General features: G+C 35.3%; 1 protein-coding gene across 1 annotated transcript; it reads left to right on the top strand.

The window, feature by feature from the left end:
- The first annotated feature begins 490 nt into the window (after positions 1–490).
- Positions 491–26,349, top strand: LOC125646911 (nose resistant to fluoxetine protein 6-like). Its single transcript, XM_048873518.2, has 15 exons — positions 491–1,221; positions 7,792–8,009; positions 9,344–9,434; positions 9,534–9,633; positions 10,702–11,123; positions 11,241–11,426; positions 11,608–11,701; positions 15,179–15,292; positions 15,486–15,651; positions 15,831–15,910; positions 16,181–16,279; positions 16,830–16,959; positions 22,826–23,018; positions 24,577–24,719; positions 25,781–26,349. Exons 1-15 carry the CDS (start codon positions 651–653, stop codon positions 25,895–25,897), a joined length of 2,724 nt encoding a protein of 907 aa, XP_048729475.2. The 5' UTR covers positions 491–650; the 3' UTR covers positions 25,898–26,349.
- Positions 26,350–26,351: the final 2 nt, after the last annotated feature.

Raw genomic sequence — 26,351 nt, 5'->3', positions numbered from 1 at the left:
AGTTCACTTCAAGTTCACTATCCCTGCAGTAGAGAAAATCCTGCATTAAATTTGCTTTGCACATATACTTTGAAGAACACCTTTTAAGTTTAGTACCACAAAAAGTTCACTGTCTATTCAAACAATACTATTTGTAATATCCCATTTTCAACCTAAAACTGTATGTTAGTAGATTAAATTAACTTTTGTACTTTAAAAAAATCGACGATATTTATACGATATTAATGACAATAATGAACATAACATCATTTGTTTCAGGACGTTATATAGACGGTGATTACATATTATCCCTAGTAATAATGATCTTATTCTTATCTTTTCAATAATACAGGTTGCGTAAGAACATTAATATATACATTTCCGTGAGTAAGACACATTTTGGATATAGGACTTTGATCCTCATGCTGGACTTTGACACTTTGTTAAAATACAATATCACAGTAAAGCTGCAAAAAATAATTAAGATCACGTGGTCTCATACAGGTACACTACGCGGAAATATTGGCAATCAGCTGATTTTGTTTACAGGACTACGGGAGGATTCCTCGGTTACTTCAGTCCCAAGATAACTGAAATATCAACACGGGTCTAGCATTTCGTGTGTTATAACCCGCGTATATTGCGAACAGAGAGGACGGAGTACACACTGTATGAAATATCAAAACATGATGAAATTTTCGAAGACATTTTTAACAATAGTAGTTGTTTTGTGCTCTCTCTTTGCCATCTGTAATGGTAAAGTAACGGCGCAGAATATGTCAGACGGGGACAAAGCCAGATGGGTTATTTCTACCTTAGGACCTAAGCCAGAGCGCATAGGTGCAGCCATCTATGATGCAGGAAACAGCCTGATATCGAAAATAGGGGCCCAAGCCACATCAATTCTTCTAAAAGGACTTCTGCAGGAAACGAAGAACCCAGCGATGGGACGAGTTGCAGACATAATTCTTGACCATTTTTCAGATGCATACAACCTATCTGGGGTAGGGACGTGGAATGAATCAATGCTCAACACCTACAAAAGTCAGGTGGCGGGGTTGATTCTGAGCAAAATGGATTTTGTTGGAACTGTACATGATTTAACTAGACTGGGAAGTGCCAGGATGATTATGCCTTTCACCAACAAATCCAAAGTGAATCCAGATTGCTACGAAGATTCCATGGATGTTCTGGACGCTGTGAACGAGATGCAAAGGAGTGATTTAGCGTGGGCTAGAACAAGTAAGTGAAAACCTCGTATGTGGAAGACATCAAAGTTTTACTTTGTAATGAAAAAAAAAACACCAATATTTTTTTTTTAAATACATGTACATGTAATATATTTTATTTTGTTTGTAGTTCCGCCTACATGCTTTATGTTTGGTCCAGGGTTTTTAACCATATGTTTACTTGCTTATTTTTGTGGTTTATATTCTTCACCCCCCCTCCCCACCCCCCAACCGTGTCCGTCAAGGATTATGAGTAATGAGAATAGTTACACTTTAATTATTCTGCAAGCACGTGCACACCTATGAATTCACTTGACAATATACGCAGAGTAGCTGTAACTAAAACATACCAAAATGTAACTGTAACTAAACACACCAATATGTAACTGTAACTAAAACACACCAAAATGTAACCGTAACTAAGACACACCAAAATGTAACTGTAACTAAAACACACTAAAATGTAACTGTAACTAAAACACACCAAAATGTAACCGTAACTAAAACACACCAAAATGTAACTGTAAGTAAGATACACCAAAATGTAACTGTAACTAAGACACACCAAAATGTAACTGTAACTAAAACACACCAAAATGTAACCGTAACTAAGACACACCAAAATGTAACTGTAACTAAAACACACCAAAATGTAACTGTAACTAAAACACACCAAAATGTAACTGTAACTAAAACACACCAAAATGTAACTGTAACTAAAACACACCAAAATGTAACCGTAACTAAAACACACCAAAATGTAACTGTAACTAAGATACACCAAAATGTAACTGTAACTAAAACACACTAAAATGTAACTGTAACTAAACACACACCAAAATGTAACTGTAACTAAAACACACCAAAATGTAACTGTAACTAAAACACACCAAAATGTAACTGTAACTAAAACACACTAAAATGTAACTGTAACTAAAACACACACCAAAATGTAACTGTAACTAAAACACACTAAAATGTAACTGTAACTAAAACACACACCAAAATGTAACTGTAACTAAACACACACCAAAATGTAACTGTAACTAAAACACACCAAAATGTAACTGTAACTAAGATACACCAAAATGTAACCGTAACTAAAACACACCAAAATGTAACTGTAACTAAGATACACCAAAATGTAACTGTAACTAAGACACACCAAAATGTAACTGTAACTAAAACACACCAAAATGTAACTGTAACTAAAACACACCAAAATGACCATTTATACAGATCAATACAGAGGGAGTGTGAGAGCCAAATGTTTCGTGAAAGAAGAAAAGTGTTATGTAATGTGCATTGATTGAAATCCATTAACATTGAATTAGTGATAAAATTAATTCATCATTATTGTAGTTGCCCCCCCCCCCCCCCCCCCACCCAACCCACACTGGTTCCAGTATTTTAACAGATGTTGATCTAACAAAGGCGACAAACCTCTTAATTTTACAAATAATACCACAACATGGACAGCGTATTGATTTTAAAAGGTTAATTAAAGTTATAGATACATTTAACATTGGAAAATTACTACATGTTTATTAATACCTACTGTTGGAAAATACTGAAGATAAAAAAAATCTTCAAATAATATTTCATAATAACTGTAGTGAAAAATGGAATTTCGCTGGTTATTCTTGATTTTATTGAAACAGGACAACCCCTCGTTCCTCTCAGTCAGTTAATGTTCGGCCCAATTTATCTGAGATACACTGTGAATTGTACTCTTACATGTAGTCTATATATAGCAATTGCAGAAAAATTATTCACGGGAAATGACTCTAACAGCCTGGAATCTGTGAGGGTGGGTGTCCTTCAGCACCCGTGTTTGATATTTACCTCTATTCTCTTAAACAAGAGAAGCTTATCATGTTGAAGTATATGTATGTATGTTACAGTGTATATGAGAATGTTACAATATTACGGATGCATGAACAAGTGATGAAAACGAACAGGGACCAATCTCATAACTCCTATAAAGAATACAAAAACAAGAGAAGGGCAAACATGGACCCCTGGACATACCAAAGGTGGGGTCAGGTCCCTAGGAGGATTAAGTATTATCTGTTGACCGGTCACACCCACACGCTATTGTTTGAAAAGTTAAGGGAGAAAACAAATGGTGGTGGATTTAGAATGGATAAAATGCGATAACTTTGGCAATTTTGAACGATCGACTTTCAACGTATATAATACACGTATAAAACTGGGCGATCTATTGACCTTGTAAACTTAATGTCTATATCCCTTGTCCTGGTTTGAGAGTATTAGGTAGATACACGTACAAACATCTGAAACTATACTTCTCACAAACCCTTATTTGACAAGTTTACCGAGGAAACAGTTCAGCGGTATTATAACACAGTTATATAATAATCAAGTAACAATATACCCAGGCATAGCAAAACGAAGAAAGGAACGCCAATTTATGGAAGCCCTTAATTTTGTGAAATATACTTTTTATTGCGACTGAATGCAAATATTTACATTCAAAATACAATAACCATCTTTCGAATGAACGCAGTTTTGAAATTAATCTCAATAAACTTAACAATTAAAAGCAAAGATTACAGTGATTAAAAATGATGGCTTTATAACTTTGCGATTATACGCAAAAGCCTACATGTATGTATTGCGATTAAACACAACGAATGATAAAAGTTTTATTGAAAATAATATTGCTTTTATTCGCATATTCTATAGCGTTTACACGCCAAAAAATCATTGCGTTTAATTTATTTGCACACTTATTCACAAAGTACTTAAAGTATATTGTTATTTGTAAGAGCTACTGCTTTTAAATATATTCTGATTAAATGCGAAGGATACTTAAGTTTAATGTGCAAAATTTTGTGTTTATTCTTTAAGTGGGTATTGAGTTTAATCACAAAACAATTTTGCGTTTAACCGTATATCATATTGCGTTAAAGTACAAAACTACAATGCGTTTCACAGCAAAACTTTTTATTTTAAATGTAAAGACTATTATGTTTAATCGCAAAAGTTTAGCATTTTATAAAAAGCGCAAAATTTGGTGTATATTCATAGACATTTGCATGAATTTTCTTTGTTGTAAATCATTTATTGCGTTTAATCTCAAAGAATGTTACGTTCAACGCAAAGTATTGAGTAGTGTGTTTAATTATGGAAGATGTTACAATTAGTCAAGTTTTTTTTAATAGAATAAAATACATGTACTAAAATACGACATGTAATGCATGTATAGTCCAAATATTTTTATTTTCCCCTGATTTCTTTTTTCTTTCACGTGATTTTCGTTCTTTCACATTTAAAAAACCTTCAAATTGCTCCGTAAGGACACTGCTGGTGAGTCCGGGGGTGGGTGGTGTCTTTTCAACGCAAAATCCTGTTGTTCCAGGGTATCTATTTGTCTCCTTTTGAAGAGACGTAATTACATACATTTCTGGGACTTCGCCACATCTTAACTACTTTAATGGTATAATTAAACAGTTCGTTCATAGTTTTTGCACATACTGTAATAATGTAAACATTGAGTTAATATGAACTAATATGATCACAGTCCAATATCCTAATACCATCACAATCCTATGACGCGCACTACATCTTGGTGTTTGAAGACGCGGACCTCAATAGAGATTCCAAAGATTTAGATATGTGCAGACCTCCACAGGACCATCAAATGTTCAGACAGCAGGGTGTACTGGAGCATTTCAAATCTTACCATAAAGATATAGAGAAAAATATAATTCAATATACCTGTACATGTAGATTCAAAACCCCAAGAAGTGGAGGCCTCGTCGTGGTTAGAATTAGAAAAATTAAAAACATTACGTCACATTAACCGTACCAAATGAAATCTTATTTAGAGCACCTCTCCCTTGCAAAAGTCCTGAATCTTGAAGAATCGGAAAAAGTACAGTGCCGTGTAGGGTCGGGAAATTCTACCGAGTCTTTATAGGCACGTCATCTTGGTAATTACATGTACTATATGGTAGAAGATACATGATCATTGATTTGATTGCCATTGATTTACCAATATGATTTGATGAAGTACATGTAGGAAGCACCAGTGAAATCCATATTGATCTTTTCAACCTGCCACCAAACATTATTAGTAAATACTCAGTTATAGGACTGGTATTTGTACCATAGACATTGTACAATATGAAATAAATTCTTGTATTGAAATCAAACATGGTTCCAAGGAACAATGGTTTATGTTTTGTTTTCATTAACGATTCCCTGCTTTCTAGATAGTTATCTATGGGGTTCAAGAGCGAATGAAACAATAAATATTTATTTCCTTGAATTTAGGTCACCCTATCCTAAACGATACACTAAGAACATAACTCACGCTGGCACCTTCCGTGTAAACATGGCATACTTATGGATCTGTGTTTGAATATACTCGTTTCCATTAACTTCACATTAAGTTAAACACGAAAGGACGACTTGGTATATTATGCTCAGCTCTGGAGAAGAAATTATTTTGTGTCAGCTAGTTAAAAGCCATGCATGGCGGCCATATTAAAATTTCAATCGCTCTGAAAAGTAACGCTTCTTATAAGAATAATGCACTACTTAGAGACTAGAGAGGAATATTTATACCGATTACAGTAACTTGGCAGCAGGTCTAAAGAAGAGTCGTTTGTCTCAACCAATCAAAGCCTTCATGGCGTTCCCGTTGGAATTTGGATCGCAATAGGCAAACGTCTGCACGAATTACATGCATGCTGAATTGTAACTATTCTGAACTGAAGGTCGATATTATTGTCTTTGCCAATCAAAGTGCTATAGTGGAAATTGGATCGCTGCAAAAGTTTAACTAGTCACCAGAGGAAAGTTGTACAGGTCTACTACGGTGACTTAGCTTGCAACATTTCTAAGGAAGAATTCGATGTTGTCTCAGCCAGTAAAAATCACTGGCGGCAATATCTACATGTAATACGCCAGTTTCGAGATAAGAGCTCTCCTGTGTAGGAGGTACATTTAGTAGAACTTTGAGTGCCAAATGGGACAGAGTGAACCTACAGGGAAAAGAGTACCAATTCATTTCCCATAGACCTCAATGTTAACCTTTGGCCCTCTTACTAATTAACTATATCGATTTTAAACAAATGACCGCAAACATTTCAAAGTTTATTCCAAGTGTTGATAAAAAATGACAAAAAATATATAGGGTCCCGTGCCTTTTATAGGCCATATTTGTACTTTTTTACAACACATAGCAATCTGCAGTAAATTACACACTTCATTTTAAGCACACCCCTACCATGGTAATTTCCTCAGTCATTTCTCGATTTTGTGCGATAATTTTTCATCCTGACAATTAATTTGAACCTCTATAATATTTCTTTCAATTCCAAATAATTTCACTCTTGATATTAGCCAATCACACAACACCTAGACATTTATACCTCCGCTCAATCTTGGGTAAACTGCGTCCGGGTTACGCATACGGGGGTTTGGTACTCTCATTCCTACAGTCAGTGAGGAAGACGATTAAATGTATTAAAAGCGGCTTCTCTTTCAATATGTAAATGTAGGAAATACAAAATACTATTGAAAGAATGTTTTACTAAAGTAGAAACATAAAAACAATGTCATATTTGAAAGTAATATCCTGGATATGATGCCTACGACCAACGAAATTACGTGATATAATAAGAATTCCATGTATTTAATTACTCCCTAAATACTCATCAGTTTGTGTATCAGTTGAATTCAGGCGATGAAACAGAGCATAAGAAAAATAATGAGTACATTTACATATACAGTAATGAATATTCGTCCCACTCCCGCATGTAAACAAGTTGTTTCGCGCCTTACTATGTATGAGAGTTCTTCAAAGGGATATGACTCGAACGTATCTCGAAACCGGCGTATTAGGACCATTAGAGAAACAACTGAACCACGAATAGAGACATGGTATGCACAGCACTGTCTGGAGAAGAAACTGATTTTGTCTTGACTATCAAAAGCTATAACCGATGCAAAGTCAAAGTTGAACTGATCATGTCATTGACGACAGATGATCGCCTAGAGGTGGCAGAGGTTCACGCAGGTCTTAGGCCAGTTGAATAATACTGTGATAAAATATGTAAAATATGTAAAGTTTTATAATCTTCTAAGGGTGAATGCATTAAGCACTCGGAGAGTAGAAGTAGAAATAGATAATCAAATGCTGCGATTTCCATTGAAGAAAAAAATCGAAGTCGCTTAGAGCTCCACCAACATCACTAAAGTCACAATAATAATAATAATAATAAAAAATCCTCACTCCCATAAAAAAAAACCACTCCCATAAAAAAAACCACTCCCACAAAAAACAAAAACCCTACTCCCATAAAAAAAAAAACAACAAAACGTAAATTTGTGTTATGAACATTTCCTATCCCATTACCTAAGGTTGATAGCATTTTGCAATATCATCGGACAGAAAGACCAACAGACACAAATTAAAGTACATTGTATACTTAAACCTAGCAACTTTGTCGGGGAGGTAAAAGAAATCAACCTTTGCATTTTGAATTAGAAAACCCGTATGAATGTTTTTAAAAACTAAACATGATGTTCAAAATGGAATTATTTTCAGTGTTCGACGCAACAGGAAAGCTGCCTTCAGGAGTCCTAAAGGGACACATGACGTCACTGGGATCCTATGACTCTTGTCTTGAAATCCATGCCAGAATTCCCAAAAACATCGTTATCGGTGCCAAAAACAAAACGTCCTCCCGCTACCCACGGGATTTCGATACCAAGTATTGTCGAGCAACAATGACTCTCAATCCATCCGTGTTTGGAAGTGGGGTGGTTAGTGTCGTATTTATCTCTGTAAACTAAAAAAAAATAAAAAAAATAAATTCGAGAACGTTAGTTTTGTAAAGTATTGGGGTGGGTGGGTGGGGGGGGGGTGGACATGTTTACGATGTATTAATTTACACGACATCATGGTTATACATTAACCATTAACTGCAGGCCTTGTAATTTTTTTTTCAGTCCTTGTAATTTAATTTGTACTAAAATTTTACATCCGTACAATATCATGACATTACAATTGATTTACATGTAATCCACATCATTAAAAAATAATAGCGAAATATGGTTTACAACTTATATCAAATTTCTTTTATAGTATATTTGATTGAATATTGATGTCTTTGAAATTAGATTTTCACATTCCTTTGTGATTTTCTTCAGTAAAACTTAAATTCTAGAGGTAGTCAGAGGACCGAATGTCTTGTGACATTAACAACATACAGAACGTTCGAAAAAGCAATCAATTAATCAAATTGTCGTTATTTGAAGCTCATACATAAAATTGTATTGAAAATTGAAGTTAAGGGCACTGTCAGCACATTCCTTGTGCACAGAATGTTACGGAAAAGTATTGCTGCAAAAAGAATTAAACGTAAAGGTGGAACATGTATGTACGGTTTATATCGAAATTCGACCCGTTATCTCATACGACACTTTTCATCGCCTACACACGACTTACGCATCTCGTACGTATGAATCGGGCATCTAAGAAATTCATTTTCATTTTTGAAAATACATGTAAGTATGAAAAACGACCCTTCACGCCGGCATATTTCAGGAAGCACGTTGACTTCGTGAAAAGTACGCCGGTGTGAAGCGTTGCTTTTAATACACTCATGGATTTTTTTTTTTTTTTTTTAAAACAACTTTATTTCTTACATTTACATTCTACTTTCATTTCCAAGATGTTATTATAGACGTACTATATTTATCAAAATTTATACGCGCATTGTTAACAACTTCAGCGCATTCATGAGAAAATGGCTGTCATTACAATTTGTAAAGATATCCTAGACAAAAACATTAGGAGTGTAAATACTTATTCCTAGCTATTTTGGTACTACCGTAAATCGTTGTGTCATCGTGATATCACGAAATAAATTATTGCACTTCGATGTGTATCAATTTAACACATAAAAAAAATTAAGTGCCAAAATTGCAAGTTTTATTACTAACTGTGAGTATATTCAAACAACAAGATGTTAATATTTAATTGATACTTTATTTTTAAAATGCAAATCAGGTGTCTCATGTAAATGGCAAGGTCATCACTTTGTGAAAGTTCATTACATGAAAGTCTGACTCATTCACCATTCATTTCATAACAGGACACCCATGGCATTCATCCTATTTTGACCCTAGGCTTATGTCTTCCTGACTCGTGCAAGGCGGATGATATCGAAGGCATTATGAGGCTTGGTAAGGATAAAAGAAAACTGTTGAGTAATGTATATGTAAGATTTCCTTTTGTTTTTAAACAATCCTTTAACAAGCTGTAATGGTGTTTTATAAATACAGGATACCTCGGTCGAAGTCTCGGGTCGAATGTTGATAACACGGTGGTGTACTGTCCGGAGAAACGTTCCATAGCAGACGACACACCAGCAGTTGTCGCAGTGTACGTACCATGCCAATTCAAATATACTTTGTTTTCCCCCTTCATTGTTCCATTCAAGAATTTTCCCCATACAGGGGCGCCGACAGCTTACATAAAGTGCCACAAATTTTGATTATGCATGGCGCATTGGGCTGTTGCAGTGAGGGTTCTTTGTCTTAAAGGTCATATCCGACAGACCTCTGACTTTCGTTTCTAATGCTTGGTTGGTGCTTGGCGTAGGAATATTCACAATTATATATTTGACCAATCTCTACCCAGAGTTATCGTTCCTTACACTCACATATACCTCTGTTAACGTCTCAAAATAAGCAATGTTATTCCACATGAAAATCCACTTATTTTTACGGCTAATAAAACTAAGAAATACTTTATAAAATATTGGGAAAATGTAGGACAAGAAACTATTTGTAGATTTTTTTTCCCATTACTATATATAATTAATGTACCTATCTATAGGCCTGGTGCAATAGAACAACCCAATATCCAAATTTCAACCCAAATCAATGCTTCTTGTGTCACAAAAAGAGTTGACATCTGCTCAGTATTTATTTATTTATGTATATTTTTGTAACTGAAGTCAAAACCATACTTTATTTGAGCATACATGCCATTTTACAAAAAATTTGTAAAAACCCTTGAGACGTTGACAGAGGTGCAAGTGAGAGCAAGGCGCGACAGTGCAAGTGAGAGCAAGGCACGACAACTTTGGGTAGATTGATATTTGACGCCGGAATCGAGAACCCAACCCGTGATTTCCTGTTTTGCGAAGCAAGTCCCTTTATTCACTATGCTTTGACTGGTTGATTGTACAATATTGATTAACGCCCCTCTCTAGAGTTTTTCACTCATGTGGAGACGTCACCACTGCCGGTGAAGGGTTTCAACATTTAGGTCTATGTTCGGCGCTTATGGTCATTGAGCTGAGCAGGGAAAGATCTTTATCGTGCCACACCTGCTGTGACACGGGAGTCCTCGGTATTTGTGGTCTAATCCGAAGGACCGCCCCATTTGCTTTGAAGTAGATATATTATGATACATGTAATAAATGCGATATTGTTTTTTTTATAGCGTGATTTTGTCAGTGTTCGGGTTCTTGGTGGTTTGTGGAACATTGTATGAACTCCGACAACAGTTTATCGCAGACAAAGGAGATGCTTCGAATACAATTAATCGGAAAAATGATCATTATGACGTCATAGGCAAGGTACCACAAAACAACTACGCATCATTGAATAAAGCTTTCGTAATCGAGGAATCAAAATCCAATGGAGATGTGAAACAACAAAACGGAAGTGGTGGCATACAGAATGGAAACACAATTACAGAACTTCCGGCTGGTTACATGCAGCACAAAGAAGACGACAATCTTAACCCCGCCGGGGTTTCTAACAAGAAAAACGGAGAGGTGGACACAAGCCACTATGTAACCGTTACTGTCAACAAGAAGCCGCAGTCTGAGACAAAGCTCAATGCGATACAGAAGAAAAATGGTAAAGCTTCATGGTTTTCTGCTTGTCAACATTGTTTTATTCTAACGATATAATTAAAGATTTTTCAATCAGTTCAAGTATAATTGCAGCTATCTTAACTGTACTATATGGTCTTAGGGACATTTGGAGCTTTTCTCAAGAGCTTCTCGGTCATTACCAACGGCCCAAAACTTCTGTCTGGAAAAAGTGGCACAGGCGCCATCACATGTCTTCACGGAATTAGATTCTTCAGTATCACGTGGATTATGCTCGGGCATACCTACAACTACGGCCTAGTGACAAATCCGGGTGTCATGACAACAAGTAAGAAATTCTTCTTTTGTTGTGCAATATCTGTAAAGAAAATAATGTCGTTTATTCATCTACCGATTACCAATTTGTATTGGGTTTTTGCAGGAGAAATGTTATGAAGTTTGCACATATTATGTATTTACTTTTTTCTCCTTTAATCTTTTTCATGGTTATGAATTTTTTTTTATTCCAGTAAACTTTGTAGACGCCATACCAATGACACAGCGGTTTTCATACCAAGCAGTTGTCGGAGCTGGTTATGGTGTAGATACATTCTACATGATCAGGTACAGTTGTTATTCAAGAAATAATGTTAGAGAATTACACTGTACATCCCACCCTAAAAAATCGACATTTTATTAGAAAATAAATACTAAGTCATATAGGCGAAGTTTTAATTTTCCAACACTATTACCAGACTGAGAAGGGGGTTATTTTCCAATCATATCGACATCGTGGTAATTATTTGTAGTCCACCGCGTTAACGTTTGTAACGTGTACACAGTGTATTCTACTTGAAGAGACGTACAGCCGTTGCACTTGCATGACGTTTGTTTGCTTGTTTTTACGTCTTTGGGAATGTTTCACTGTTGAGACTACACAAGACAGACCTCAAGACCATACATTGAGAATAGACTTAAGCATTAATTTTAAATCCAGATAACTTCACTTTTGAAATAATTTTCATGAACGAATGAAAATTTTAGGATATGTTTGCGTTTTGAATTTTTCATAAACCTGCTGCTTTTTAAATTTCAAACATGTGTTAGATAAATCTTAAGATAAGAGTAATCAAATTTTTTACTTGAGTCTATTTTTCGGTTCATGGTCTTGGGCCAGCTGTCAGTAAAGTACAACAAAATTGCCGCTCAGGATCGTTCATCTTTGCTAGCCAAGGGTGACGCTCCACAGTGTTTCTCTTTTCCCTACCGTAAATAGAGAAACACGTACCGTGTAGCCCTTGGCTAGCGAAGATGAGAGTCGGGGGGCTTTTTAACATCCCAACGCCTGCCGCGACGCGGAACCTCCGATTTTAAGGACATATCCCAAATACCCGCGACTTTCACTTCTACACGCCGAACGTTTGGCGAAGTAGCAACCATTATCTATGTTTACGTATCGGTATGACGCAGCCATTGCGAGCGCTCTTTTTTGAATTTTATTTCGAAGCAAACGCTCTAACCGTTGTGTTACAGCAACCGGTAGATCTCCAATAGTCCCCTTAACGTAAGAAAGCTGTGTAAATAATTGCTGCTGGGCGCCGGTGTCTCCATATTCTGAGAAATCACGTAAATTACCATTAGAAGGCTGTACATAAAATTCACGGCGAAATACAAGTTAATAACTGTAGTTATAGTGAACAACAAATAAGGCCAGGTCCAGATATTTCCACGAAATACTACGGAAAAACACTTTACGGAAGCTGGTTGATGCCAGGTGAGACAAATAATTTGTTTGGCGGCTGCTACATAAAATTATCTGACGGCCGGCATGAAATTATCACCAGGCACTACCCGGCTTCTGTATCATTCGCATAAATTTTATGCGACCTTAAAGGGACATGGACACAATTTGAGCTGAAGATTTAAAATTTTATATTTTTTTTTATTTCTAATGTTTAGAATGCCTAACTAAGGTATTACTAATGATCAGCAAAAATTTGAATGTCAGTAGTCAAAGTATATTATTTACATAGGCTAAATAAACTAGTAAAAGTTTAGTTTAAAGCAGATTTTTTTTTCAATTTATAATTGAATTCTGAACACAATTAAATGGTTTCTAGTGTTTGGCACATCTCATTTTGTTTAAAACAAGCTTTTTTTTCTATTAAACAGTCTAATGCAAACAAAGACATGCCACGAGCCTTGTTTACATAACAAAGAATTGCGAGTGCTGTATCTCACTTATAACTCAACAACTGATATTCAAATTTTGGTTGACCATTAGAAATACTTTAGTTAAGTAATGTAAACAATAAAAATGGAAAAATAAACTTTGAAAATTTTCCGCTCAAATCGTGTCCATGCCCCTTTAATTTTATCAGGTGTACGCTGGTCCGCATTTGATGGAGACGTGCTTTATTTCGTATGGGTTGTAAATAGGATAAAACAAAGCCTGTGCACATCAGGCATCGCTCCTGATTGTCTGATGGATTGAATTTATCAGATATCGACTACACTAGTTTTATAGATATATTTGAAAATATTGCACTGAATAATATGTGCAATATGTGTCGGACAAAATTGAGATAGAACGAAAGCAATTACCTGCCGATTGGCTATAATGACGTTTGTAGTTTATCATAGATTGACTGGACGCAGCATCTATGTTTACGATATCCACAGTATAGACCAATTCTCTCTAGTAAATCAAGTTTTACGCAAATTCAGTTTTCGTAGGCATTTAAGAGTTGTGCCTAGAATGTATTACCATGTTTGTTAAGAACTGTTTATTAAGGCAAGAAACATCAACATGTGAATTGTTATTTAATTCCCCTTTACAGAATTCCTTTTACAATTGACGGGTAAATAATCACCTCTTTTTAATGCTTTCAAAGAAGATTTCTTGACCCGATTTCCTGATAATACAGCCATTATTTATGAAATATACTGGTGAGAAGGAAATAAAGATGAACAAATGTAATCAGAAGGAAGAATTTCGTTGATATCTTAAATTTGAAGTAACACTTGATGACCTTGTTTTGAAGATGTGCCACTCCTTCTAGAATTTTACATTTATCGAATGTTTCGATCATATATTTTGAATGACATTATTTACGTCAGATTGCAGAATTAGAGAACATACTTGCACAAGCAGATGCATTAGAATTAAATAATAGTTTGATCTATGAGCTTGAGAAATCTTGATAATTATTGCATAACCTTTTCGTTGATTCTACATAAATTCGCTGACTGAGGATTTATATGCTCTTCTCCATAAAATGTATCTGTATAAAGTCCTCTGAAGTAATTTTGTAATAAGTTATCACACCGGTAATTATTTTCACTATATATTACTATAGAGGGAAAAATCATTAAAAATCAGTTTACAGAATTGATGCCGAATAACGCAGTCGGAAATGTTCTATGTTACCTGTCTCGTCTGCTGACACCGGAAAAACAACACCCTATGCGGCATTTTCGAAAAAAAATTTACCCGCAAACAAGATTACCCTCAAATCCACGTGTTTTCCTCGTAGGTAATTCTGTATCAAGTCCTCTGAGGTAATTCTGTATCAAGTCCTCTGAGGTAATTCTGTATCAAGTCCTCTGGGGTAATTTTGTATTAAGTCCTCTGAGGTAATTTTGTATTAAGTCCTCTGAGGTAATTCTGTATCAAGTCCTCTGAGGTAATTCTGTATCAAGTCCTCTGAGGTAATTCTGTATTTATTAGGTCCTCGTGTAGTAACTCAGCATTTATTAAGTCATCTAAGGTAATTCTGCATTACTTGCTCTTAGGTAATTCTGTATCGGTAGAATTACCACCTAGCATAAATGTTTCATTGTTTGTCCGAAATGAAATTGGAGAATACAACTTCAAATCGAGAAGGTGACATTTAATGTCAACTACAGAAAACATTCTGCCACAAATGGAGCCCATTTCCATACCTGATATATAAATTGATACTGAATTAAACCAGAAGGTAAACTAAAGCTATGAAAACAAAAATATGTTTGAAGAGTGACATACCTTAGCATATGACATTAGAACCATTGCCAAAACACTGCTGTCTGCATAACCATTACTGCTTCATCTCTTTCCAGTGGAATGCTTCTTGCACTAATTCAATTAAAACAAATGGCAAAACTAAAGAAAGACCCCAAGGCAGGGAAGGTTGGATACTACGTGTTTTACTACTATTTTCACAGGTTTTGGAGGTATGCTTATTGTATACAAATTGCTTCAACTACATTGGCATTGGTATATCTTCAAGTTATGATTGTTGAATTACCGGAAATCAATCGAAAGCATGTCTCAGTTAAATCTAAGCGACCAACAAGTAGGAGAGGATCTATTCTTTAATTCAGTGCTAAATCGAAAATTTGATAACATCAAAATTTATCTGCTTAGGTTGACACCAATGTACATGATAATTCTGATGATCTATACTTGCCTGACTACATATATTGGTGACGGTCCTATGTGGCCAAAGCAGATTGAGTCTGCCGAAAACTGCCGAGAGAGTTGGTGGACAAACCTCCTTTATGTCAACAACCTCGTCCTGGTAGACAAACAGGTGAATACAGAGTCTTGGATCACAAATTTCAAAATGACATTTGAAACAGCTCTTGAATTATAGTGAAATTATGTTTCTTTTGACTCATCTTAATAGTATCACGGTTGTTAAAGATCAATGTCTTTGGTGTTTTCAGTAATATTACTTACCTAACTAACATGATTAGCCCACTTTTGCAGTGCATGGCATGGTCGTGGTTCCTGGCAAATGACATGCAATTCTATGTGGTTTCACTGATTCTTTTGTTCTTCTTTACGGTGTAAGTAAACACAACTACGAATTTTGGTTACAAAATGCAAATTTGTGTTTATAAGTTATATAATATTTCTTTGAAATCGTCCCAAATCGGTTGCTGATTCAATATTAGCGTTGTCTTGATGACAAGACAAGACCCACAACATTTATCGCGGTATTCAAGTTCATATTTATAGAACATTTTCTATGATAATGATTTGCAGTAGAGTTTAAAGCTTTGAAGTTATTTGTGTATGTCTAGTAATCGTTTTTCAACGTATTTCCAACCTTTCAGAAACACCAAGCTGGGCTCGCTTTTCGTTTTCTTGCTGATGGCTGCAGGGATTGTGTCTGCTGGAATTAAAGAGCACAAATACAACGGAAGCTTCTTCACGTAAGAGTAATTCTTAATCAATTGTTTGGTTGTATATTGTTTAACATCCCTCTTGAGAATTGTTCACTCATATGGAGACGTCACCATTGCCGGCGAAAGGATGCAAAATCTAGGCCTATGCTCTGCGCTTACGACTTTTGGGCAGGGAGGGATCGTGTCACCCCTGCTGTGACACGGGGCCTCAGTTTTTGCGGTCTCATTCGAAGGACCACCCCATTTATTCGTCTCTTACGACATGCAAGAGGTACTGAGGATCTATTCTAACCCCGATTTCTACGGGATGAAACGAAATAAATGATCATTAGTAACTTATCTTTAGTTACTTCTGTTCGCGGGTCATCAGCTCTGGATTATTTGGGGTTATCATTACAATACAATCTGTCATTGCTAGCCTAAGACTATTCTTAAATACTGATTTTGACTGCGGATTACTCCGTTTATGCTTTTGATATTGACAAATAATTAATATAAAATTGCAACACTTGTAGAAACGAAGCACTGGATGGGAAAAGCTTAATGTTCTTTTTTTTTTTTTTTTTTTTGTGGCTAGAATGAAGTCTGATGGAGGAGCTTTCTGGAACAACGTTTACATAACTCCCTGGTGTCGTGTCGCTGCGTTTTGCATTGGCTTGTTTCTTGGTCTCATTTTCTACAAAAAACCAAAGGCCACATTATCTAAGGTAACATTTATCTAATCTTCACCTATTCTTATGTACGACATTTACCATTCATTTGTAACTGAAGACTTTGACTGTCAAGTGAAATCTTTCGCAATACTAGCTTCAAGCTGCCTTTTCAGAAGAAAAAAAGGCAAAAGAGTACTTTAGTGTGTTCCTAGATCAAAATCTTCACGCAAGCATTATTAGGTCAGTTCATGTAATGTAACAAACTCAATAACTATATTATGTTGTTTAGGACCTTATCACGTCTGACAACTATTACACAATGCATATAAAATATTCCTATTTCGACTCTTACGTCACGTAACAAAGGGGCGCTACTCTAATTTCTAGAATGAACACAACATGGAACATTGTAAATGATCAATTTAGGAATGTATGATTTCCAACAAATCTGTTGTAAATTTCGGCAGTGCCCGCCATAATGGTAAATGCTGTATATATACTTGCTTCTGACTGTCTATTGTAACATTGATTGCCAACAATCACGTGATGTGTTTCACCCAATGATTTGAACGTATTTTATCGTATATAATATATACAAAAGGAAGTACAACTTACGAGTTCTTCTCTTTATAATCTAAATACATGTTACAACACACGATTGTCATTAAAAATAATATAAAGAGAATACATAAATGGTAAGTGTTCTATAGATAAACAATGGAATATGATATGATAATCAGTTAAATCTTTTAGTTTCATGAATATACGTCTGAACATAAGAGAAAATACAATTTTTTAATTCGGTAGATAAGACATTATCACCCCAAAGTAGATGTGTATCAATAATAACCAAATCAATTAACCTAAGCAATCTGTCCATTAATTTGTATATAGCAGTTGAATATTTGTTATAAATAAAGAAAAAGTGATAAACATCTTCATGCATGGCACAGGAACATAATGGAGAATCAACGATATTGCGTCTATGAAGATCATAATTCAAAATACATGCGTGTTTCACCCAATGACAGCAAAATAAATTGTTTGCATGTCTCTATTTCAAAGCATTTCAATTTGAGAAAATGGTAAAACTTACGACATACTTTTTTTCACCGATATACTTGCATTTTTGTTGCAATCGAATAGTCGTTATATTTGTATAAATTGTAAATATAAATAATTCCTAGTTCAGCAACAGAATCCCTCCTTCAAGTGAACATTTGAAGATGACAAAAAGTGATCATTATTGAAATTCCCGTAAAGAATGCACATTTAAGAGCAGGGCAAATACGAACCCCTAGACACCCGAGAGGTGTGATAAGGTGCCTAGGAGGAGTACGAATCCCATGTTGAAGAAAGTATCTGTGTAGAAAATATTGTCACAAACCTAACTTTTTCAAATTTTCAGAGTTAATGTCAACTTCAGACCCTAATGTACTTATCAAATTGTGTAGTTTTATATCTAAAATATATGACCAATTCTGTCCTCCTTAACTCATTTTATGTATATAAAACAACTCCCTGCTTATTTCACGTGTACCTTGCCTATAATATATTCTATTTGTAAATATTGTATATATTGTACCTCATGTACCATAATATGGTGTGAGTGAATAACGTAAACTGAAACTGATCGGCCACAGCCGCTGTGAACCCTATATCGGGATCAGGTAAATGGAGTAATCTTATGAAATACGTCAGACAGCATTCAACCCAGAGATAATTTGTATCTGCGAATTAGAACATTATAACGACCATAAAATTTGCGAAATGCTGACCTCAAATGGGACTGTCGAAACCACTGCAGCATTAAATTATTTGTCAGTAGCGTGTCTCGATTTAAAAATTGATCATGTACAGAACATGCTCTTGTATTGAATCAGTTGTGAGACATTAACACCATATGCAGGTTATGATGAAATATTGCTACTTAGATATGAGAAGTTGAACGTCATGTCGTTTGTCATAAAATTGTGTTGTCAGACTTCATGTACATCCCTTTTTTATACGCCCGCATAAAAATGCGGGCTTAATATGCTCTACCGTTGTCATTCGTCTGTCTGTGCGTCTGTCCCTTTAACTTTGTCTTCGCAACTCCTCCTAAACCCTTTTGGGGATTTTGATGAAACTTAGTACAAAGAAAGATCACAATGTGGAGCTGTGCATATTGCAAGAAGATGTTTTACAATGTTTTTCAAAGGAGTTGTGGCCCTTTAACTTAATTGTGGCCCTTTAACTTATTTTTTTCTATTCGAAATACTTTGTCTTCGCAACCTCTTCTAAACCCTCTGGGGGATTTAAATGAATTTAGGTACAAAGAAATATGGAAAGCCAAAGGGTTCAATATTCTATCTTTGTAATTATGTATTTGTTGTTCCTAAATGCGCCATCGGTTCAATGTAAATAGAAAAATGTTAATCGTTATCTTGACATTTGGAGTGCATAACGGTATATTCGTCATTTGAATTACGTAAGATATGAATGGAATATATGTTTGTGTAGATGCGTAACAAGTGAATGCATTATTTATTTAATGTAAATTCGTCATCCGTAGTTGAGCATTTGCATTTTGTAGTTTGTTAAGCCTATGCGAGTTGTGGTAAATGTGTTTTGGTAATCCGTCCGATGTTAGTTCGACATTCGCATTTGCGCAATTCAACATTTGTAAATTGTTCTACCATTATGACGACAGAGGGCGCGCGCTACATCGTATCTTTTGGGAAACAGACTATAGAATCATATAGGAGGACCAGTTAACATTCGGGACTACTTGGGTGTCTAGCACACTCAACATTAACCTGTTGGAGCTAAAAGTCGTTGAAAATGTGCTGCTGAAGTAGTTTGATCAGAGACTTGATGTAGAACATTGTTGTAAGCATCAATATAGATGACTGGACTAATTTTTTCCATGAGTTTACTTTAAACAAACAGTGTATGCCATTTAGTAACCATATACCACCAGGGACGTTACAATTATTTGTGCGAGACCAAAAACTCTTGTACACATTTGCTTTGATTGGGATTGATTTTCGTTTTCACGCCCCTTCCCCACCAGTTTTGCATTGCTGTCACTGAAATACGTAATTCACAATATTAAATAGTTAATATGTACATTGGGTAAGAATTCTAAAACACGCAAAAATTATTCTAGTTTCATATGCGTCGGAAAGGGGAGGGGGGGGGGCTAAACCAACAAAAAAGTTTCTTCGTCGTTTGAGGGTGTGTGTGTGTGTTATTATGTCTAACTTTGCAAAAAAAGTGGGGGGGGGGGGGCTAAGCCCCTCCCTAGTCCCCCCCCCCCCCGTTCCGACGCCTATGGGTTTTATATTTGTAAGCAAAGTGAATCAGTTATCATTTACCAGTTGTTTTCATTAAATGACAGCCAACCTTGAATATAACATATTTAAAGTTTTTATGTAATAGACCAGTCGGGCTATTTTTCCATAATTTTTACTAGGCCAGGCCATAAAACCAGTAGCCTGAGCCATGGCCTAGATTTGAATTTTACATTATTTCCACAAGCACTTGTTTCGTATCTGATCACCCCCTTTTTTTCTCTCCACAAGATAGCTAACTCAATTTCAAACACCCCAATTTCAAAACTCCTATTTTTGTTAAAAATGTATCATTAATCAGCATTACAGGGGGTATTTTGATATAGTTTAATTTGAGATACTTTTCTTTTGTCGAAAAAATTGTTCCAGTTGTCCTCTGTCAAGCCTCTTTATTGTAAACCACTCATTTTGTCTGTTTAAAGCAGAGAAAGAAACATTATCTTTTTATTTCATAGTCTAGCTGTTAGAGGTTATTTATAAACCTTGTTGGCCACATATAGAGTCCTTGTACACATATGTAAATATACGCTTCCTAGACTCTAAATATTTAGAGGATGTAGAAGTATTCTTGCACTTAATTTTTTACTCAAAGCAAACACGAGAATAGTAGGGAAACAACTGAAAATCCCATGATACAGTTAATTACACTAAAAAAGAGTAACAATTCCACTTTAGTGTAACAATTGCCCTGTTAGGGAATTGTGTCCAACCTTTTAAACAGTCGTAATGATGAACCATCGGAATATTTTTTCATGATTGATTATCAGTATAATCGGACGCACTATAATTGATTAATAATCGATTAATTTCAATTATTAAATTTGTTTATTATTGAATGAAGAATGAATTGGTAAAAAATTTGGGGTGATTTCTGAAATGCATTTTTGATGTATTTTTTATCATTGGATTCATTTATCAAATCAATACTTATAAATTAGTTACATTCACAAAAAATAAAGAAAGAAAGCATGAGAATAAATTACTTTAAGTTATATTTTAATTAATCGATTATCAAAAATTTTAATAGATTATCTATAATCGGGGGCCATTTCGATTAGATAATAGAATTTTTCTATTAATCAGTACATCGTCGGAGAAAAAACTCTACTTATGATAAACAGAAGGAATGAAACTCATAGTAAAAATATGGTATGAATTTGCTTATCAAAATATCTTCCTTGCACAAATTAAAATAATTTACCTCGGACTTCGAAAGGCCGGGAAAATGATAGCTCCGAGGGAATGTCACATAAACTGGTCCTCCAATATGATTCTATAGTCTGCTTCCCAAAAGATTCGATGTAGCGCGCGCCCTCTGTCGTCATAATGGTAAAACAACGAACAGATGTTGAAATGCAGTAAACGAATGAGCAAATTCGAATGTCGAACTATCATCGGACGGATTACCAAATTTTTTTACTGTAACTCACAACTGCAATGTGCAAATGCTCAAATACGGATGACGAAGATCTAATTTCAAATTTACATTGAATAAATAATGCATTCACTTGTTACGCATCTACACAGATTTTACATTCCTTTACATCTTACGCCATTCAAATAACGAATATACCGTTATGTACTACAAATGTCAAGATAACGATTAACATTTTTCTATTTTACATTGAACCAATGGCGCATTTAGTAACAACAAATACATAATTACAAAGATAGAATATTGAACTCTTTGGCTCTCCATAAAGAAAAACCACAAGGTGAGATGTGCATATTACAAGGGGATTGCTGTCCAATGTTTTGTAAAGGAGTTAGGGCTCTTGTTCTTGGTTTTATTTTCTATTCAAAGTACTTTGTCCTCGCAACTCTTCCTAAACCCTTTAGGGGATTTTGATGAAACTTGGTACAACGAAAGATTGCAATGTGGAGATGTGCATATTACAAGGGAGGTGCTGTCCCACTATTTTTGAAGGAGTTAGGGCCCTTGGACTTAGATTTATTTTATGCAAGTACCTTGTCTTCGCAACTCCTCTTAAACCCTTTGAGGGATTTCAATGAAACTTAGTACAAAGGAAGATCACAATGTGTAGATGTGCATATTACAAGGGGAATGTTGTCCCACTATTTTTTTAAGGAGATACAGCCCTTGGACTGTAAATGAAAATGTGAATGAAAATGCCACTCTTCATGTATTTTATTTTTGTAGCCTACAGATTCAAACATTTGAGGGCATATAGTTTTTGGTCTGCCTGTTTATCTGTGGAAAAAATTAAACCTTAGCCATGTATATAAAGAAGTTATAGCCCTTGATATTAGATTTGTCTTTGCAAATACCTTGAATTTGCAACTCATAGAACATTTTATATTGATCCAAATTATTATCCTTGGATATTGATTTACTTGTTAAAATTCCTGGGTCAATAATGTATGTACCGGTTTAGTGGTGCCCTATTTTTACATATACAATTAATAATACAATAAAACTGTAGCAAAAAATACATCAATATACATTCATTCAGTAATTCATCAACTTTTCAACGGTTAATTCAACGTAACCTTGAATTCTAAATATCTCGACGGGACATAAAGCAAATCCATTTTAAAGTCGGAAATGATTTTGTTTTTCACAGACGAAAACCTTTATTGGGTGGTGCTTAGCAGCCTCAATTGGATTTACTCTCGTCTACTGCACACATACTGAAAATAAGAAAAATGGCACTACCTGGTCACGAGATTTCCGTGCTGTGTATGAGTCCGTTGGAAGACCTCTGTGGGCTGCTTGTGTAGCATGGGTGATCGCAGCCTGTCATTATGGCCGTGGAGGTAAGGTGTAATGTTGAATAATCATACAGTCTACTCCACGTATATTGAAGTCGCTTATACTGAATTTATATGTTATATTGAAGTAAAAATAAATCACCAGTAACACTATGTCTATAGTTAAACATCGGTTATGTTTCACTTTAGATATAATGAACAATTCAGGTCGGTCCTCTGAATTTCAATGTATTCGGAGTAGTCTCTAGTGAGAAAATTACGCTGGCACTTCACTCCCCACCTTCTCGTAGATATTTATATTTTGTTTATTTGTGATTGGAGTGTTATATATGATTGTAATTTCAAATTTCAAGAAAGCTATACAATCATTGCTCAACTCGAACGACCATGACTGCATTATTTAAGAAATAAATTCTATTTTTGAAAATGCATGAGGGTATGAAGTGCGACGCTACACGTCAGCATATTTTATGAAATCTGTTAGCGCTTCGTGTCGTGTATACCGGCGTGAAGCGTTACGGTCAAAATTCAAAAACTTGAACAGAAAAAATGTTTTAAGAAAGCTTCCTTATTAAGTGGAAATTTAAAATTGTTCTAATCAATACCTTCGGGAATGGGGTTGGGTCATAATAGAGGATGAAAATTTTATATGCGGATATATATGAAATATCTTTTAAAACAGGGCATGAATAGTCATATTGATATGCAAGAATCCTTATGTAGTGTAGATTCACGGTATTTAGGTTACCTGAGCCGAATGCTCAAGTGAGCTTTTCTGATCAAAACTTTCCGTTGTCTGTCGTTGGCGTCGTTGTCGTAAATTTTTCACATTTCAAACTTGATAAAAATGAAGGGCCACGCCCCTTCAAAGGGGAGATAATCACGAAAATGGGTTATTTGAAAATATTCCTCTTAAGAACCACAGTGTCCGAAAAGCTTGGCATAATGCAGATTAAAATCATGGCTTCCCGGGGTAAGATGGGACCACAATAGCGGATAAAAAAAATTTACATGCAAATACATGTACATGTATACAGAGGACATCTTTAAAAATCTTCCCAAGAACTACTGGGCTAGAAAAGTTCAAATTTACACGGCAGCTTCTTGACATAGTGTAGATTCAAGTTAGTTAAACTCATGCCCCCCCCCCCCCCCCCCCCCCCCCCCCCGTGTAGGGTGGGGTCACAATAGGGGATCAAAGTTTTACATGCAAATATACATAAATAGGGAAATCTTTCAAGATCTTCTCAAGAACCACTGGGCCAGAAAAGTTACATGAAAGCTTTCTGAAATAGAGTAGATGCACGTTTGTGCAATTCATGGCCCCCAGAGGTAGGGTGGGGTGGTCCCCAGGGGTAGGGTGGGGTCGCAATAGAGGATCAAAGTGTTACATGCTGATGTATAGGAAAAATATATCTTGAATCATTTAAACTAGGGCGTTCATATTTTGTATTTACATTCTTCACAAAAAGAGCATGTCATATATACATGTACAAGGAGCAAAGTGTAGACATTTTCCTAGAAGTCACCTTAAATGTACTACATAGAAATGTCCAGTAGAAATGATCTGAGTGTATGGGTTATGTGAATTCTTACCTTGAAGGTATTATAAACTCCATCTTGTCTTGGAGTGGGTTGGTTCCACTGTCCAGAATGTCCTATGCAGCCTATCTTGTGCACCCTATTCTGATGATGATTTACGTGTTTTCAAAGAGGTCACTCGTGTATATTGCTGATTATGACATTGTAAGTATTGAAGAATTATTTTCTTTTATCATGTGTTAATTGAATTCTTAGAAATCACAGTACTGGAAATCTTGTTTTTGTTTATTTGTTTTGGTTCTTTTTTCTATGCTCCCTGAATTTTTCGTCCTGTCTATTCGTCTGTCCATCCGTCCGAGCTCATCTCTCCTACACCTTTTATCAGAAATTGATCATAATCGATAATAAATATTCCTTGGGACAGGGTCATTTAGGAAAGGTCAAGGTCACCCAGAACATACTGGTACCTCATATAAGGAAAAGTTGTTTTATTTCAACAGTTTATGAACTGGTATTAATCATTTATCAAACAAAATAAAGTAACAGGCAAATGGCTTTCAGATTAAGATCACTGAAGTTAATTTTGGAAAGGTCAAGGTTACTCAGAACATATACCTTTTAGAAGGAAAGGGTTTCTTATTTCAACAGTTTTTGAACACGTATTGCTCATTATCACACAAACAAGTGACAAGCAAATGGCTTTCAGACAAATGTCACTCAAGGTCATTTTGTAAATGTCAAGATCTTAGAGCATGCACCTTATATATGAAAAACGTAATGTCTACAATATTTCAACAGTAATTGATCTTTTGGACCAAGGTCTGTCATTTTGGAAAGGCCAATGTCACTCAGAACATATACATACATACGAGGAAAAAGTTCCTTATTTCAAGGTTTTGAACAAGTATTGATCATATATCACAAAAATAATAGGCAAATGGCTTTCAGACAATGACCACTCAAGGTCATTTTGTAAAGGTCAACGTCACACAACTTATATCTTATATATGAAGAAAAATAAAGTCAACAATAGTTCAAGAGTTATTGATCATTGTTCGAGTCATTCGTCATGTGAAGTACATAGAATGTATAATGTAGGCCATTAGTTAGATGTAATTCGGAGAGCATCCATCAGTTTTACTGATATCTTTTTTACACAGTATTGTTTTATATATGAATAAAGATGGAACGCATAGACTTCCTTAATAAATTTTTATGCAACTGTACTCTTAAAGTAATTCGGAAGATTAACTCTGTTCTTACAGATTTATTTATTCCTTGGGCATACTGTGGTGACGTTTATGGTCTCTTTCGTGGCATCACTGGTCTTCGAGGCTCCTTTTATGGCTTTGGAGAAGTTAATTGTCGGTGGAAGGAAGTGAGCACGTAGTCATTAACAACCGACAATATTTGCTTTGGATTCTCTGTAGGTCTTTGTAGATTTTTGTATGTAAAAGTTATATTTATTACTCAAATTTTGTGAATATCATGTTATTGACACACATTGTATAAAGTGCTGAGAGAATTTGACCTGTACTTACATTGTAAATTTAACATTCTGATGAATTGTCTTTGCTTATCAAGAGATTCTAGTGGTGAGGAAGGGATCTACGCGATGGTAGAGCAGAGGAAATAAAATGCATAAATATATTGACTACGTTCTACAGTGCATGTTACATGTACCTTGGACATTGATGAAAAAAGCTATAAAGGAGCTTCAATTTGACAAATATTGCTATGTTTAAAGTGCTGATGTTTTGCTGAAAAATGCATCAAAATCTTCTATTTTCAGATCTGTGATATTTTTTACTTCATTAAATGCTTACAAAATTTACT

The sequence above is a fragment of the Ostrea edulis genome, chromosome 1, assembly GCF_947568905.1.
Source record: "Ostrea edulis chromosome 1, xbOstEdul1.1, whole genome shotgun sequence".
In the NCBI taxonomy this organism is placed as follows: Eukaryota; Metazoa; Mollusca; class Bivalvia; order Ostreida; family Ostreidae; genus Ostrea; species Ostrea edulis.
Note: the sequence above shows the minus strand (reverse complement) of the source record. Positions and strands in the feature narration are given on the sequence as shown.